This window comes from Balaenoptera musculus, chromosome 3 (genome assembly GCF_009873245.2).
Source record: "Balaenoptera musculus isolate JJ_BM4_2016_0621 chromosome 3, mBalMus1.pri.v3, whole genome shotgun sequence".
Lineage (NCBI taxonomy): Eukaryota > Metazoa > Chordata > Mammalia > Artiodactyla > Balaenopteridae > Balaenoptera > Balaenoptera musculus.
The window spans coordinates 228,628-246,766 of record NC_045787.1 but is presented as its reverse complement, the minus strand read 5'-3'; the positions used below and the strand labels follow the sequence as shown (position 1 = coordinate 246,766).

Here is an 18,139-nt window from a genome sequence, read left to right as displayed (position 1 = left end):
CGTTCAGGAAAAGCTGTGAAGGACCTGAAATGCCTTCCAGCGACCACGACGTCCCTTCTGGAGCGACCCTCCTGGGCCTCGGGCTCCCGGGCTAGCGCCTCACAGCCTCTGAGCTCAGAAGGGAACGAACATGACGCAGGCCCCGAGGCCGGTTAGGAATTCGGTTCAGAGCCGAATTCGGCTCCAGAAAACCTGAAGTCAAGAGAAGCTATTTGCTTCTTTCCTAAACGTTGGCTGGCTCTTCCTCTCCTCCAGTTGTAATGATGTTCTGTACAATGTGTGTCTAGCGTTCGTTGCGCGGTCACTCTGGGGGCAGCACCCTAACCCTCACCGCACAGACCCTCGCCAGACCTCCGAGGGACGTCCAGGTGTCCACGCCGCCCAGGGCAGCGGCAGGTGAGCCGGGGAGCCCGCACCCACCGCCCCGGGCCCGGGGCTCCCGCGCGGCCCTGGCTGGGGTGCCGTCCGCACACCTGCGCTTCCCCGCGTGGCCGCCGGGGGGCAGCAGGGCCTCTAGGAAAAGCGATGGGAGGGGACGATTTTCCCTCCATCTCGTTCGTAGCGCTGGGGAAACATACAGAAGAGGAGAGCTCATCGTGTGGGGCTCAGTTACCATCATCACGCCAGAGAGCTCGAAAGCAGAGAACTCTGAGACGGCAAAGGCCGGTGGAGGGTATTTCTCCCCAGCGTTAGCCCAGGTGGTGGGGAGAAAGCAGGCGCGGCAGAGCCGACTCGCCGGCAAGACACGCGTAGGTGTGGTCGAGCGTAATCTACGTACTTTGTCGCGCCTCACGTTTTAGTTGCTTCATCAGTTATTTTTAGAGTTTTTCCCCGCGGGTATTCTGTTTTTCCTCCCTCCTATTTTACAACATTTTCCACCTTTGAAAAAAGAAGGCATATGTATTTAATTTTTAAATGCTCCAGAAAACTGCTGCCTTAACGAGCCGGTACGAGCGGGACCCAGAGGCCGTGAAGACATGGCTGCACCTGCAAACCCGGGGCAGGAATGGGGACGCAGGGGGCTCTGAGCCCGGCCATCTGAACGGGCGCTGAGGTCAAAGGGGAACCTGGGTACTGAGGAAGGACAAAGAAGCGGGTTGGAGACTCAGGTCTGCTGACATTCTGCCCCTGGTCGCGGCACAGGGGAGGGTATTGAGGAAGAAGAGAGGCGGACCTCAGACGCCTCTCCTCTCCCCTGGGGTCTCCCTCGCACCACGGGAAACATGGTTTGCACGCGCACAGCATCTTAATCTCTCCCAGAACCTGACCCATGCACCACAGACCTAACCCATTCCGAGAAATTATAGACAGGAATCTCCCAGAAAACCTAACTCTGAGGAGCCAAGAAGACGCGGGGGTGGCGCGATGTGTGCGGGACGCCTGTCTGCGGCGTGTGCCCCAGCGGCGAGCCTGGTGTTGAGGGAGGGCACGCGGAGCGAGGCAGGGAGGCTGCGGTCCGGCCTCCCGTCCCCCGCGGGGGACGCGGGCCCACGTAAGCGGAGGGCTTAGGCGTGAAGAGATGCAGCAGTGTCTGGTGCCACAGTTCACAAATATCAGTGAAAGGTTTTCTTTTTTCTAATAGTTGCTTCCTACGTGATGCAGTAACTTTAAAAACAACAAGCTCGTCATTGTATTCCTTGCTGGAAATGAAGGAGGAATAGACAGAAAACACTAAGTGTGGAGACGCTGTGTCTGAACCACCAGGATGGGACTGCGGCTGCTGGGGGCTCTTACTCACTTTGTGTCCGGCGTGGCCGAGACGTCTACCCTGTGCTTCGCCCTCAGACACACGCTCTGCATCTTCACCGCAGTGGGCAGGGGCGCCACGACGCAGAACAGGGAGAGCCGAGGGGGCAGGGCGGCGCCCGACGGGGCCCTCCTCTTCTGCCCGAACAGGAATTTTAGTTTCCCTTGAAACTGCATCGTCTGGTGTTTCAAAGACAGAAACGAAGGCATGTTCACAGAGTGAATCATCAACGTGGTCAAAGGCCGCGGAACTCACATTCCCGGGGACAGAAAGCCAGAGAGCGCTGACCCCGAGTCTCTAAGGAGCCACGAACCGACGCATCTTCCACGCTGGTCCTTGGGACAGGCGCTCCCTACAGCCTTTGAGCGACTCGGGGTTTCTCTGGCAGCCCCGTAACAGCCTCTAACCTTCCAGCGTGTTCTCATGTGTGCACTCATGGGTGTGTGGGTGTGCGAGCCCTCACTCGGGGGCGTGAATGTGCATGGACTTGGCCGGAACCACCAGGCAGCCCCCCAGGAGGATTTGCTGGAGCGCATCATCTCTGAGGACTGTTCTACCTTAACCCTCCACTTCCAAATTGTCATTCATTGACAATTGTCATTCATGGTGATAAAACTTAGGGACGACTTGATTTGTTTATCTGGAGCACGTGGTGTGAGTTAAAAAGCCAGAAAGTAACTTTGGAGTTTGTGATAAAAGAAAATAAAAGATCTCCCTATTATGGAAGAGTTAGTTCACAGGCGACTTCAGGGTGCCCCAGCCCTGGATGGAGGAATAAGCCCACATGGTAGCTGCGCTCTTTCCCTATCCCTCGTCTGTCCATTCGCCCCTCCCTCCGTCCTTCCATCTGTCCATCCATCTCTCCCTCCTTCCACCATCCCTTCATCTACCCATCCATCTGTCCATCCCTCCATCTGTCTATGAATTTATTGGGTGAACAAATGCTTGCAGAGCACCTACTATGTGATGGTCACATGATTGGTGGAGCAGTCAGGGCAGTGGTGCTGGGACATCTTTAACATCCAGCTCTCCAGAGGGAAAAAGCCCTGATTTGTAGCTTTTGACAGTTTCTTCGGTGTAAAACTTCCCACCATGGCTGATTTCGAGCTGCCAACCTAATATCAACTGGATCTCTATATTCCTGAAGTTTCGACAACGGGCTCCCGTGGGCAGCCCCACCTGCCAGGTGTGGACAGGCTCTGCACAGGCGCAGGAGCGGCTGTGGTGAACCCGGAGGCCATGTGATGCCGCGGCCTGCTCCCCTGTCCTCGGCGCCTCCACTGTCCGTGCCGGACCCCTTTCCCGCACGTGCACGTGCAGTGACCAACCTCGCAGTAAAATATGATGAGACACTTTTTAAACTGATTTCTTTTGCTTGTTTCCTCTACTTGGTGCTTCTGACACAGCTTCACTTCAGCTTAGGTTTCGATCTCTGCCTCACTGTACAGTAAAATCTACCTACATTCACGTAGAGGGAAAACTATCTTAGTTTCCCACAGAACTGAGAACAAAGTATGATCAAAACAAAAGACTTCCTGGACAACCAACTGACTGCCTGAATAAGAGATGAGCAGCGGGGTGCAGGGGCTTGCCAGTACTTCATCCGCCCCAGCGGATCTCCCACTTCATTCTCACCCACCCGCCGTCACTCAGCCTTGCCGCATCAAGGCCGGACACTGCGTGCCGCCAGCACCCCCGGCCCCTGGCTTCTCCCGCCCAGCAGCCGCTCACTCACCAGGAAGCCCGAGGTGCTGTCCAGCAAGCAGCGCACGCGGCAAATGAAGCATCGCGTCAGGAAGGCCGAGTACTCGGTGGGCCAGCCCGCGGCCCCCTCCTGGGCCCGGAGCAGCCTCCCCAGGATGGCGTCCTCTCCTGGCCGCGTTGGCACAGGCGGTGGTGGTCAGGGAGAAACCAGAAACACACTCTGATAAGCAAGTTCGTAATGTAACAGCAAGCTATCAGCACGTAACACACACGCCTGCCCCAAACTGACATCTGTCCCTGAGCATCCCTCCCGCCCCCACCCCCGCAGAGCCAGCCGCCCTGACAAAGTCAGGTCTTTGCCCTTGAAAACGGCGTTTTGGTACAACCACGTGTGTGACAGCCACACGTGGGACTGTTGACCAGTTCAGGGTTTTTTGTTCTGAGCTCTATGAAACTGTGTGTCGGCACCTGGGGGTTGCGTTTTTCTCTAACTTTACAGGGTAAATCATGCTGCTGTGTGAAGGTGTGCTGGAAACTCCTCCTGAATCATGGACCACTTGTGGGGAGATGGGTGGGAGAACCAAGACTCTTCCTCCCCGGCACTGGACCCCAGGTGAGCGCCACCCTGCCCCTCGAGCTCCCGTCGGCTCTGCAATCTCTTGGGCACCTGGATGCCTGCCCTGTGTGTCCAGTGGGCAGGGGCCATGGATCCGGGACTTTGTAGGGGGTCTTGCTCACAGGGGGCAACGTCCCTGAACAGACAACAGTCTCTGGGGGATTTTTTCAGGTAAATCTAAAGTGGGTGAAAGGAATTTCCTGGAAGACATGCATCTGAGGGGGAGTTTGCAAAACCAGAGACAAGTACCGTGGCTTCTCGGCCTCACGCCCACGCCCTGGGGGGCACAGAGCAGCAGCCCAAGACGCAGAAGCACTCGGGAGCCAGAGGGCCACGTGGGGCGGGAGGAGGGTGGGGCGGGGTGCGGGAGGAGGTCTCCGAGGGGGGGGGCGTCGACACCGCATCAACTGGACGGGAAGGAAAGGGGGCGATCCGTGGCTGAGTTAGACCAGGGCCCCCCCAAGACCCACCTGTCTCTGAGAGCAGGTTCTGCCCACACCCAGCCTGGGGAGGGTCCATGGCCCAGTGCAGCTGCCGGCAGAAGTCCTGGCGGTCGTCCACGTGGATGTAGTCGTAAATATTTTGGTGCATCACGTCCGTCTGGAACATGGCAACAGTCATTTTAGCCTTACCCTGAGTGAATTTCCATACTTTATTCCAGTGTTAATAACTGCGAAAATGTCTCATCCATCTGTCAAAGGCAAGTCACCCCTGTGAAGAGAAAGTCCCTCCCCGGAGGACATGACCACATGGCCTGGACACCAACCATCCGGCTCACGAGGCGCAGAGCCGGGCACACTGCGGGTGCCCCCCAGGCCGGGCGGTGCCTTCAGGGGCAGGTCGGGGACTCAGAGACCAAACGGCACTTGGGGTCAAGATACCCACTTTTCCAAGTTGACTCCAACCTCATCAAGCTGTGCGTTTATGTTTGGTCACTTTCCAGCCTATCTGGTTTACTTGAATCACAAAAGTGAATTAGGAAAGCATCCCTGTGAAGTGAGCTGGGGGCCACCAGGTGAGATGCGGGCCGGGCCAGCACCTCCAGGCCTGACCACCACCCCCGGCAGGACGCTGCAAGGACCCACCAGTCCACAGCCCTCTCTCTGGTCCTGGGTCCTCCCACCTGCTCGGGCCCCGAACGCAGAGGCCGACCCACAGGTCCACTCTGGGAAACTGCGGTCTGGGGCACAAAGGCCACTGTCACGGGCCACGAAGACTGGCTTCATTAGACTCGACGGTTGCTGTTGTCGGCAAAAACGTCCGCAGAGTGTCGATAGATGACGAGCCTGGAGCACGTCTCCCCGCTACCCTCTCTTAACTGAAGGGCATCACGCATTACCCGCCTGGGACCCCAGCCCGCCAGGTGCTGTCTGTGACCTCTTCAACTGGTCCATTTCTGAGTTTCAATCACGTCTCAACTGGATCACTATACCAACTAGATGGAGGAAGAGTTCCTGAAGGATCAAGACTTCACAAGTGACGTTACCTCCTTAGAAGGTAACAGGTGGCCCCACCCAGAGCGGACGAGGTGCACCACCTCTCCACAGGCCCCTCCTGTAGCCGTGGCCCCGAACATCTAACGGGCAGCCTCGGGAGGTAGAAAATGAGTATGCTCGTAAGTCGAAGGCTGGGCTCTCTCACCTGTGCGCCCCCCAAGCCCAGGACACTGTTTTCACAGAAAGAGGAGGACCCTGAGGTCAGAAGTGACTGTGGTCCTTGGTCAGTGCTGTCCAGGGTCAGGGAGTCTGGCGTGACAGGGGACCAACTCATGGTGGACGTGGGCACACCTGACTTTCCCTCCTGCTGAGGCCTGGTGGCACCTGCCGCACCCTCTGGTTCTCACCCACCGGCAGCTCCCACCTCACCTGGAGGCTCCCTCTCACCGGAGGCTCCCACCTCACCTGGTAGCTCTATGGTTACAAGGGCACATCCCATAGCGATGCTTTCCTAATGCGCTTTTGTGATTCAGGCATAACGCATAGTCTGAAAAGTGCCCAAATCATAAATACGCAGCTTCACCACCCGGTCAGGAATCAGGACCCCTACAGCATCTCAGAACCCCTTCCCTCCACCCTCCCCAGAGGCGGTCGTGGCGCAGAACCCCGCACTGCCGGCTGATACTGGATGCAAATGGAGCGCTGTGACCTCTGTGTCACATCACAGTTGTGACAGGTCCCCTGGTGCGTGTGACGGCAGTGTTTCAGCCCCACCATCGTGTGGTACTCCACTGTAGGAACATACCACGACTGACTAATCCACTCACTGCTGGGCCCTCTGAGTTATTTCCCGTCTGAGCCTGTTACAGAGGCTGCTGCTGTGTCTTCGAGGGCGTTTCTGTTGGACGCACACCCAGGAGTGGAATGACTGGGTCATGGAGTGAGCAGAGCCTCAGCTTCAGTGGAAAAGGCCAAACAGCCATCCAAAGTGAGCATACGAATGCACACTTCCGTTGTGGCAGTGTGTGAAAGTCCAGTTGCTTTATGTTCTGGCCAACCTTTGGTATTTTCAACACTTTTTTTTTTTTTTTTGAGCTACGGTGGTGGATGCATCATGGTTTCTTTTGATGGCTTTAATTAGCACGTCATGAAGACTAATGAAATTGAACATCTTCTCACATGTTTATTGGTTTTTAGATGTGAGTGTGTGTGTGTGTGTGTGTGTGTGTTGCCCGCTTCTGTCTTTTTCATGAATTTCCATTGAGCTGTCTTGCTGCTTTGTCAGTGCTCTTCATCCTTCTGGACAGGAGTCCTTTCTCGAGTGGATTCCTTGGCAAAAATCTTCTCCACTCCCTGGCCTGCCCTGCTGCTCTCTTAATGGGTCTGACACAGCCTGATTCATCAGTCTCTCCTCATGGAGAGGGTTTTAGAGTTTTTGTCCTGTCTATGTACTCTGTCCTCATATACCTCCTGACTCTGCCCTGTTATCTTCTAGAAGCTTCCACCACCCACCCGATATTGACTGTGCATGGTGTGAGGTAGGAGTCAAGACTCATTTTTTTCATGTGGATCCAGTTCACGAAGCACCGTTTACTGACGAGACCAGCGCCCGCCCACCTCTCGGCAGCACCAGCTTCACCGTAAACCCGCGGCTGCTCTGAACCTCCGCTCTGTCCTGTGCGTCCACCTGTTCATCTTCCGCCGACCCCACACATCTCAGCCACTGGGCTCGACAGGCAGCCTCGCCCCCGGGATTGTATGCCCCAGGGAACGTCACATCCCCCACCGCCCCGCGGATGGGGTTGCTCAGTCCTCTGCATTCCCAATTAGCTCGTCAGTTTCCTCCCAGAGAAGCTGCCCAGTTTTTACGGCAGTGTTATTGATTAATGTTACTCTATAACTTGATCTGATGTTTTTATGATAATGATATCGAGTCCTGCAGTCCAGGATGTGGCATATCCTTCCATTTATCTGGATCTTCTTTAATTTCTTTAAATAATGTTTTATATTTTCTGTGTGGAGATACTGCATATCATTTGCTTGACTCATTACTAGGAATTTGGTGTTTTTCCATCCTGCTTTGATGGATGGCATTTTCCCCTCCATGGTTTTGATTAAAGGAAAAAAATTGTGCTGACCTCTGAGTGTTGGATACTTCTCACCATAAACTGATATACAGGCACTGTGATCCAGGTTGTTCTCTGGTGAGTTTTAACAGGTGACCCCAAGCTTCGCAGAACCCCAGGGCCTCCCTGCTGCCCCGTTTGCCGTCTCCACACACCTCAGATGATTCACGAATGGGACGCAAGGTGTGGGTCTGTGGCTTAACGGGCACAGGAGGCAGGTTGACTTGGAGGAGACATCGCTGACTAAGGTGAATTTGAAGACCAGTTACCTGGGGTGGGGAAACCAAGTTGGTAGCAATCAGCGTGGCTGCCCTTCGTCTTTCCTAATCTCCTAGGGTCTGATTCCTACAAACGAGGTCAAGAAAAATCAATGGTGGGAAACGTGAGAAGGAGGGGAGAGAGTAGGTAACAATGATCAAACAGCACAAAACAGGCCCTGCTTTGGTTGGGTCAGGCGGTCTTCATCCTGCCTCTAAACCACCCTTTGCGGAGCTGAGGATAAAAGTATTGATACAACCGTTTTCACAAACGGCTCGTTCCAGCAGTAACCATCTCTACTTTCTGTGCAGAGAGGTCACATATCCACTCTCCATGCCTGTGGATTCCTAACTGCTTCCTTCCACAGGCCCTCACATCTGCCCCGGTTCACACGGGGACAAGCTGCCCCGACCGCTGACCTCCGAGAGAACGGACAACATCTTGAAGCAGCAAACGGCAACAGCAACTAAAATATACATCGAAAGCCTATCCATTCATCTCAAAGAGTGCTGAAGTGCAGGATACTGAAACGCTGCACTCAGGTTGTGACAGGAAATACCTGGTTCCTGACTTTTTGTAAGGCGTTTTGCACAAGAAGCTTACAACAGCACAAAGCTATTCTAACATGTTCATGAAATATTTTGCATAAACTAGAGGCACGGCCTGATCTAATGGCATTTGGAAACAATTTCTTTATAATAAAAGGCAAAACTTTTTTTTGTTTTCACTTCTAACGCTTCAGCGGAAATAACCAAGTTCCAAGAAAACAAAAGAGCCAATTAGCAAGTTCAGACCTGGAATCAGGCAGGTCTCCTCTGCAGGGATTTTCCCACGAAGGTCCTACCCGGTGGTAAGACCTTCGAATTACAGCCAAAGGCAGGTGGCTCTGGGTGTCTGGAGAATTCACAGAGCAACTCAGGCGACAGTGATTGGAACGAAAAGAAATTCTGAGCACGCAAAAGGCAGACCAAAGCACGTTTTTCTAGATCCAGATCCCGCACACGACCTCCAGGGGAGCACGTGGAAGACTTCGTTATTTGGGGCTGGAATCCCTCGTGCCCACGGCCTCGCGGAGTCACCAGCCGTCCTGGAGGGGCCGCTGCTCCAGGGGACCCCGAGCCCGAGCCTGCACCCCGGCCACGGCCCCCGACCTCGTGCGAGCGCGGCCTCCGCGCAGCGACTGCACAGCGGTGGACCGGGTGGCCCAGCTCCCGCGTCAGGAGCGCCCCCAGCCCCCTGGGGGTCCCGGTCGCGGCCTCGCAGCCCCACCGCGCGGAGGAGGAAGTCGGGCGACCCCGACTCGAAGGGGCGGAGCCGGCTCCCCGAGGCCACGCCCCCGACCCCCCGCGGGGGCCGCGCCTCCGCCCGCTGCTGGGCCACAGGCCGTGACCGCGCGATCGCTGCCCGCGAGGCCGCCCGGACGGTCCCGGGGCCAGGACAGGGCCTGGCGGTCACTCTGTGCGGGTCCGGGTGGCGGGAAAGTCAACCTGGAAAGGAGCGTGGGAGGAATCGAAAACGATTCAAACGAGGATTTTCATGGAAATTAGATCACGGGCCCCATCGGCCTCAGGGGCTCAGGCGGACCTCAGTTCTCAGCCTGTCGGGGACCGGGCTCTCAGACCTTGGCTTCCGCTGCCCTCGGCTTCGGGCACCCCCTTGGTGTTCGGCCCACCCGGGGAGATTTTCGTTGTTAACGCCAGTCTGGCCTCTCCCCGCTTCCTCGCTTGGCTCTGCAGGTATTTCCCCTCTGCCGGCAGAGGCGCCCCGGCCCCGCGGGGCTGTCCACGGCCTCCAGGCCAGCACCCCTGCCCCAGTCTCGCCAGCGTCCCAGCGGGTGGGTGCCTCGGGGGACTCTCCACCCCCCAGGGGCCGCCGCCTCGCCCCAGCCAGCGGGGGGCGGGGCTGGGGGTGGGGCGGGGGCGTGGTCTCCGCAATGTGCTCCTCCTGGGCGCCGGGCTCAGCCCCGCGGGCGCTGCTCCCCGCGCGCGCACTGTGCCTGCACCGCTTTCTCGCTCATCCTGTGTCACTAGGCGATGATACTTTACACTAAACTTACATTAGTGTAAGTTTGTAAATTCTGTATATTAAGCCGTGCGAATCACTGCACATGTTCTGCCTCCGGATGTGGCCCTGAGGACAGACACACTATTCTCCGTTCTTCCAGGTTCTGTTTTGTCCTCTCTCAAATCCACCTGTTTTTGTCTTGAATTCCTCAGGGAGGGTGCCAGTGCTGTTGGTCCGCGGCTTCCCCGAGTTGATAACTCTGCCCGGTGAGCTCCCTGCGGAGGGCTGCGTCTGGGGGTGGCCCGTGGCAGAGCAGCTGCGGCCAGTCTTGTGCCCGGCTTGTCCTCAGACCTCGGCCGTCGAAGTTCCAGAGCCGGGAGGCTGCACCGCCAGGCTGGTGACTTTGGGTTGGGATTTCTCACGAGAGACTTCTTTTCCTTCCCAGAGGCCAAGCCAGGTCCTTCTTCCTTTCCTGGGACTTTTCATTGAGCCACGCTTCTAGGACCCAGTGTTGGATGGGACTCCATCCGGCTGTGCCCCAAGGTCTGGAATCATCCAAGCTAGGCTGGCCTGGGGCCACGTTCCAGATGAATTATCTGTACACCAACAAGAGCGTTTCCAGAATACACCACGTCCTGACTGTACCTCGTGTCTGGGCTTTGAGACACCAATGCACAGATGAGGACAGGTCCACTGCCCTGGCCCTGACCAGCCTCTCACGGCGAGGAGCCCGGGAGGGCAGGCCTCAGTCAGCACAAGTCGCTGCCCTTTAGACGGGGGACACCCAGGGCACTGTCATGCCTCTCGCTGTGACCCCGGGCCCTAGACAAAGCTAGGTGTGCAAATCCTCATCTGACAAAAGCTCCATGATTTAAAAAAAAAAAAAAAAAAAGAAGCTTGATTTTAGCGACATTTTAAACCTTGAAGACAACGCGTGCTTTCAAGGTAACAGAACCGAACCGCAGCAGATAGAGCAGCTGTGTTTACCTGGTGGAAGCCCAGATAGTCCACAATCGTTGCTGACGCGTAGAATATCATCCCTTCCGCGCTCACCACCAGAGCAAAGCCGTGGAGGGACTAGAAAAAATAAAAAATCGAGTTGGCTCCAAGATACATTTGTGAAATCATTCAAAATGAAAAAGTCAAGCATTGATTCTGTTCGGCTTTTCAACCATTTCTCCCCCATTTTGTGGTCTGTATTCGTAACCTCCAGAAAGGCCCGCTTTTAATTTATTTATGACCATTTTGCAAAAGGTTCCAAGCTAGCAGGTGACACGGGAACTTGGTCACGGTTTATAAGGCTCAAGACTAGGGTTCTTCTTTTTCTAATGATTATCAAATTTATGTTTTATAAAATATACACCATCACTATGAGATGACACGTCAGTACCTGAAACAGAACAGGAACCTTTATGCCACCTTGTGGATTTCCCCATTCATGCACCCTCCTCTATACCATGTTCTGATTTTCCTAAGAATTTTTATCATGAAAAAATGTTGAGCTCCATCAAGTGCTATTTCTATAGCTACTGAAATCATCACATAGATTTTCTTTAATCTATTAATGTGGTGAGTTACAGTGACAGATTTTCTGATGGTGAAATCATTCTTGCCTACGTAGGGTAAACCTTATCTGATCATAATTTTTAATATGCTCTTGGAATTGATTCATTTCACTTACAAAATATTCATTTATATTTAAGGAAATCCAGCCTATAAGCTTCTCTCTTTATTTTGGTGTCAAGTATACCTAATCTTCCCTCTTTTTTCATTTTCTGGACCCACTTATTTATGATGAGAATGACATATTCCTTGAAAGTCTGGTTCACCTCACCTCTAAGATCCTCCAGTTTGGGTGCATTTTGGGAGAGATGGTGAGTGAAAGGGGGTGGATTTTAGTACCATGTCAGTTTATTTAATGGTTGTTAGTGTATTCAGGATTTTTTTCTTATATCAGTTATGGCATTTAAAAATATTTTTTAGTAATGCACTCATTGCATCTTGATTTTAAATTTACTCATGTATGTTATTCACAATATTTTTATGATTATTAAATTTCAGTTATATCTGTAATTGTTGTGGCATGTGCTGTGTTGGGCTCGACTTAAAGTCTCTCTTTGTTCGAAAAGCAGGCCCTCCAGCCCCTCCTGCACAGGCTTCCCAGAACCATCACTAGTGAGGATGCACGAGGGACCACGGCCACTAGAGCGCGTGATCAACGCGCATTCTATCTACCTATCTGTATCTATCTATCTATCTGGCATCATCATCATCATTTTGATAAAGAAAACGACAGCACACTCTGTGTAGGTCCTGGTGAGTGTCACGCACCATATGTGGAATAGCTCTTTCAGTTCTGCATCACCTCCATGAGGTAGGAACAGTCTGATTCTACTGGGCCAATACAGAAGCTGGAGGTAAGGGAGGTTCAGGCAACTAGATGGTGGAGTTCAAAATATTTCAATTTGAATCTTTAACATACAGACATTTAGAGACTCTTTTTTAAAAAACTTTTTGGCCGCGCGGCATGCAGGATCTTAGTTCCCTGACCAGGGATTGAACCTGCGCCCCCTGCAGTGGAAGCGAGGAGTCCTAACCACTGGACCGCCAGGGAAGTCCCCAGACATATAGAGACTTTAACTTTTATGAAGTTTGTAGCTATCAACAGTGTATTATAATACCCATTTCCCTTAATTCTTGACCATGCTGGATACCTTTTTCTTTTTTTTTTCTAATCTTTGCCAATTTTATATGTGATAAATTCTCTTACCATCATTATAATTTTCATTTCTTTGATTATTAATGAGATTGAAAAAATTTCATACATTCATTGGTAACTTGTATTTCTTCTTTGGTAAATTGCCCGTGCATGTCATGTGCTGACTTTTCTATTAGGGTTTATACATATCAATATCCAAGAGCTTTTAAATTACTGATATTGAAGATTTCTAGGCAGCCACCTAAATTCAAATCCCCACACTTCTAAAAAATGATGGAGAACAACAAGAATAGGTAAAACTACACAAATCTGCACCCCCATCATAATGAGAACACAGAGAAGTGATGAACTTCAAGTTACATATAAGCAGAAAAGGCAACATAAAGTCCCAGTAAGCTTACGATGACTGTTTCAAAAGAACAAAGTGTGTAATCCCTCCTCAAGAAACTAGAGAAAGCAGAGACAATTAAATACAATGTAAGGAGAGGGAAAGAAAAATTTAAAATAAGAGAAAAAACAATGAAAATTGTTTAAACAGTTAAATGATAAAGATTGTCAACAAAGTGAAAAATTGCTTCTTTAAAAAGATTAATAAAATTGATAAACTCTTAGCAAGATTGATCAAGAAAAATACAAATTACTGACACCAGGAATTTTAAAGAATACGTCATTACAGATCCTACAGACATTAAAAAGATAGTAAGGAAATAATAAAAATGATACTCAAGAAATTAATTTATCACAATTGACCCATTAGAGATAGAAACCTTAAAAGATCAATTTCTGTAGAAGAAAAAAAGTTATCAAGGAACTAACCCAGGATAATGCACCAGGCCCAGATGGTTTTAAAAAGGAATTCTACCAAATCTTTAAAAATCAGATAACACCAATGCCCCATAAATTGTCTCAGAAATAGAAAGTGAAGGAAATTTTCTAATTCTTTTTAAGAAGTATAACACTGACACTTGATTCTGATAAGGAAAATACAATAAAAATAAAATTGCTTACTTTGACTATTGGTGCAAATATGCTAAATAAAATATTAGCAAACAGACTTCAATTTCACATTAAGAAAAGAATACATCATGACCAAGTGAATTTCTTCCAGGAATGCAAAGTTGGATATTAGGAAATATTAAGAAATTCATTAATATAATACACCACATTTATAGATCTAAGGAGAAAAATCTATGATTATCTTTTTTTTTTTTTTTTTTTGGCTGTGTTGGGTCTTTGTTGCTGCAGAGCATGGGCTCTAAGTGTGCGGGTTTCAGTAGCTGTAGCACGTGGGCTCAGTAGCTGTGGCCTGCGGGCTCTAGAGCGCAGGCTCAGTAGTTGTGGTGCACGGGTTTAGCTGTTCCGCGGCATGTGGGATCTTCCCGGACCAGGCCTTGAACCCGTGTCCCCTGCATTGGCAGGAAGATTCTTAACCACTGGGCCACCAGGGAAGTCCCTATGGTTATCTTTATAGATGGCAAAAAGCTTTCAGCAAAATTCAACACTCGTTCCTGATAAAAACACATAAGAAAATAGGAATTGTGGATACATCTTAACATGGTAACGTGTGTGTGTGCATGTTGTATGTGTGTGTGTGTCTGTCCATGTTATTCCTAAGGTAGCAACTTAATGGGGGAAAATTCTAGGTGTTTCCAGTATGATCTGGAAGCAGGGCAACGATGCCTATGACATCCCATACCGGGGTGTGTAAACTACACCCCCTGACATATAGCCTGCCACTGGTTTTGTAAATGAAATTTTACTAGAACACGGCCACACCTGTTCATTTACGTAGTGTCTCGAGCCACTTTTGCACTACAACAGCAAGGCTGAGTAGTTACGACAGAGACAATACGGCCCAGGGGCCCCCAGTGCCCAGGCCGCACAGCAGGAGGTGAGCGCAGTGGGCAGGTGAGGGAAGCTTCATCTGCGCTCCCCATCGCCGCCCATCGCTAGCATTACCGCCTGAATCATCCCCCCAGCCCCATCCGTGGAAAAACTGTCTTTCGTGAAACCGGTCGCTGGTGCCAAAAAAGTTGGGGACCGCTGATATGGCCCACAAAGCCTGAAATATTTCACCATCTGGCCATTTAAAGAAAAAGTTTGCTGACTCCTGTCCTGTAGTATCTGGGGGTGTTAACTGTTGCAACTAGAAGAGAGAAATCAATGGGAGGTGTAAGAACTGAGAAAGTAAAACGATCGCTATTTGCAGATGATACCATGGTTTACTCAGAAAACGCCAGAGAATCAATGATAAAATAACTCAAATAAAAGAATTCAGTAAGCAGCAAGGATATAAAATTAAATATATATATATATTCAATAACCTTTACATATGAGAAAAATGACCATATTAGAGGACATCATGGTGGATAAAACCCCATTTACAAAGAAGACCCAGGACTTGTAAACTCAACAAGTAATGTGCAAAATCGATGCAAAGAAAACGTCAAAACATCTCAAGAGACACAAAATTATATGTGAACAAATGGAAAGACATCCTTTGTTCTCGGACTGGGTGACTCACTGTCATAAAGATGCCCATTCTTCCTACGTGAATTTATCAGCAGAGTGCACTGTTGTCTACATCAAACTTTTTTATTGAACTATAGTTGATTTACAATATTGTGTTAGTACAGGTGTACAGATATATATGTATCCGAATCACTATATTTTTATATATTCTTTTTCGGATTCCTTCCCATTATAGGTTATTACAAGATACTGAGTATAGTTCCCTGTGCTATGCAGTAGGCCCTTATGGTTTATCTATTTTATATATAGTGGAGTGTATATCAAATTTTTATGGAGCCAGCAAGTTGATACTAAGTATGGAAAGTAAACATGCACTAATTGTTACAAAAACACTGAAAAAGAAAGTTAGGGAAGACTGTTATTTATTGTCAAAACATACCATCAGGCCTCCAAAACTAAAGCAGTTGGGTGCTGGCGCGTGACTAGACAAGTGCGTCCATCGCCTGGGATAGGAAGCCCAGAGCAGGTGCAGGTACAGGTGGAAAGGTGGTGTCATCCAAACTACTAGACAAAGACGGGCTTTTCAGTAAGTGGTTCTCCCCTGAGGTTTTGTCTGTCTGTTTAACAGGCTGAGTGATCATCTACAGTTGACCAAGATGTCTTGTCGGGGAGCATCGGCCATTCCAGATCCGCGCTCAGCCACCACGCCTCACTCCTTCACGGCGATGACGGACTTGGTGTGCCGTGCTGCGCTCAGGATGGTTTCATCTAGTCTCGCAAGTAACACGGGCTGAATTTCTCCCGAGTGCCGTCTCTGCCTGGTTTTAGTACAGGGTTCCTGACCGCACAGAATCAGCTGCCCCTTCCCTCCTTTTCTGTGCTCTGGAATGGCTCTGGAATGGTATTTTCTGTCCCTTAGAGGTCTACCTAAAATTTGCTTTTAAAACAAGTGGACCAGATACCAGAGGGGCAACAGTCTGAGCAGCGGTGACCCCGGTCAGTGTCCCCTGAGCTCCTGCAGCCGGAAGGCTGGAGACTCCGCCGTCCAGCCCTGCCCCACCGACCCGCGGCCCCGGAGGCTGCCGTGTGCTCAGGCTTCTGCCTTGTCTTCCTTGTTTTCTCCCTACATTCTTTCAGTTAATTTTGTTCCAGATTTTCTGCCTTCTTCGTTTCACATTAGGACGGCATTTTTGTTTCAGATGTGTGTGATTCTCTGTCGTTGGGTGTCGGGGGCAGGGGGGACACGGAGCTGCTGACTGGCGTCCGGCTTAAACGGAGGTCGTGTGTTCTGCCCAAAGTGACATCACACCACACACAATTCACGAGGAAACCCCCTGGAAAGGGACGCAGACTTGCAGCCTCAAATGAGACAAAGCCACAACTTAGCCATTAAAGTATAACTCAGAGAAGAAACATCACCGCACTCAGGAAAACATACAATAAACACTCGACAAAGATCTTATTCAAGAGGGAAGCACTGGGCTTCCCTGGTGGCGCAGTGGTTGAGAATCTGCCTGCCAATGCAGGGGACATGGGTTCGAGCCCTGGTCTGGGAAGATCCCACATGCCGCGGAGCGACTGGGCCCGTGAACCACAATTACTGAGCCTACGCGTCTGGAGCCTGTGCTCCGCAACGGGAGAGGCCGCGATAGTGAGAGGCCCGCGCACCGTGATGAAGAGTGGCCCCCGCTTGCCGCAACTGGAGAAAGCCCTCGCACAGAAACGAAGACCCAACACAGTCATAAATAAATTAATAAATTAATAAATAAAATTTTAAAAAAAAGAGGGAAGCACTGAGATATTAAACCAGCCTAAGACGTGTCTGAGACACTAGGTGCTCACAGGCAGCTGGGATAAGATTGCAGCGTTAGATGCAAAATTAAAATCCCCCTGGATGATCCCTGAGCAGCCCTGTGCCCACATGACTTGAAAAGGAGGTGCCACCCAACTTTTCACTTTATTTCAAAATTCTGGACAACTTTCTGACACAGAGGTGCAAACACCAGGGTGGTGACTTAGCAATAGGATTTAGACTTTGTGCTGAGTTTTCTGAGCAAGAAACAAACCCAAGCCTCACATAGCCCCCAGCTGCACCTCTGCCCTAAACAGTGTGGCACTGGTGACCACATCTCATCACAAAGCCCGTTATCGCTCACCCACCCCAAACACCAGTGAACTGAAAATCGACCCTGGGTGACACCCATGTCCACTGGAACGTCTCCAGAACCAGACAGACTGCGTCATTTGTCACTGTAATTCCTGTGCGGCTCCCGGGAGAAGTGTTTGGTCCCACTGTCCTCACGTCTTTGAGCCACAGATGGAAAGTCCAGTGTTTGCCTGGATCTTATCCCAGTGGGCTAGTCACGAGTCTGTGAATATGCCGACACCCAGTGTTTCTTGGTGGGGCGTGGGGTGGGACCTATGAAACGTTTGGGCTGTTCTATGGTTAACAAAAGGCCCAATTTTCCTATGTGTTGACTGGCTCTTTCCCTCCCAGTGTTTGGGTCAATCGCTAGGACACGAAGCAGACCCCGAAGGCAGGGTGTGAAGAGCCTCATCTGTGGGTCCTTCCCACCCAGACTGGGTGCCAGCCCGGAGATGGCAAGTCCTGTGCCAGCCCGGAGATGGCAAGTCTGGAAAGCGCTTCTCACACTTTCTGCGCCACTTCAGAGATGCTTTACCTAAAAACAGAAAACCTTCGCATCCACTTCCACGGGTCGGGAGGATTTTCTGAAGCATTGTCAGTCTCAGAATCTCAGATGAGGCTGGGCCGCTGAGGCTCAGCTTCCTGTGCCCCTCAGACACTGACCCCAACCAAGACACTGCACTTTGCAACGCCAGGTTGTCTTACATTGCGGTAAAATCTATGCAACAGAAAACTCACCATTTTAGCCACTTTAAGTGCACAATTCTGTGGCACATTCACGTTGTTGTATGGCCGTCACCACCATCTCCAGAACTTTCACATCTTCCCAAACTGACACTCTGCCCACCCCAGCCCGGCCCCGCCATCTACTCCCTCCTCCAGGGACCTCCTAAGTGGACTCGCGCAGGACG

General features: G+C 51.0%; 1 protein-coding gene across 2 annotated transcripts in view; it reads right to left on the bottom strand.

Annotated features, from left to right (window-relative positions):
- AHRR (aryl-hydrocarbon receptor repressor) overlaps positions 1-18,139 on the bottom strand; it is a 74,040-nt gene that overhangs the window by 5,670 nt on the left and 50,231 nt on the right. For both annotated transcript variants that reach the window (XM_036848967.1, XM_036848968.1), the window contains exons 5-8: positions 10,879-10,968; positions 4,538-4,667; positions 3,483-3,619; positions 1,739-1,926 (exon numbers count right to left, since the gene is read on the bottom strand). In XM_036848967.1, coding sequence (XP_036704862.1) covers positions 1,739-1,926; positions 3,483-3,619; positions 4,538-4,667; positions 10,879-10,968 — 545 coding nt within the window. The remainder of the gene's footprint in view (positions 1-1,738; positions 1,927-3,482; positions 3,620-4,537; positions 4,668-10,878; positions 10,969-18,139) is intronic.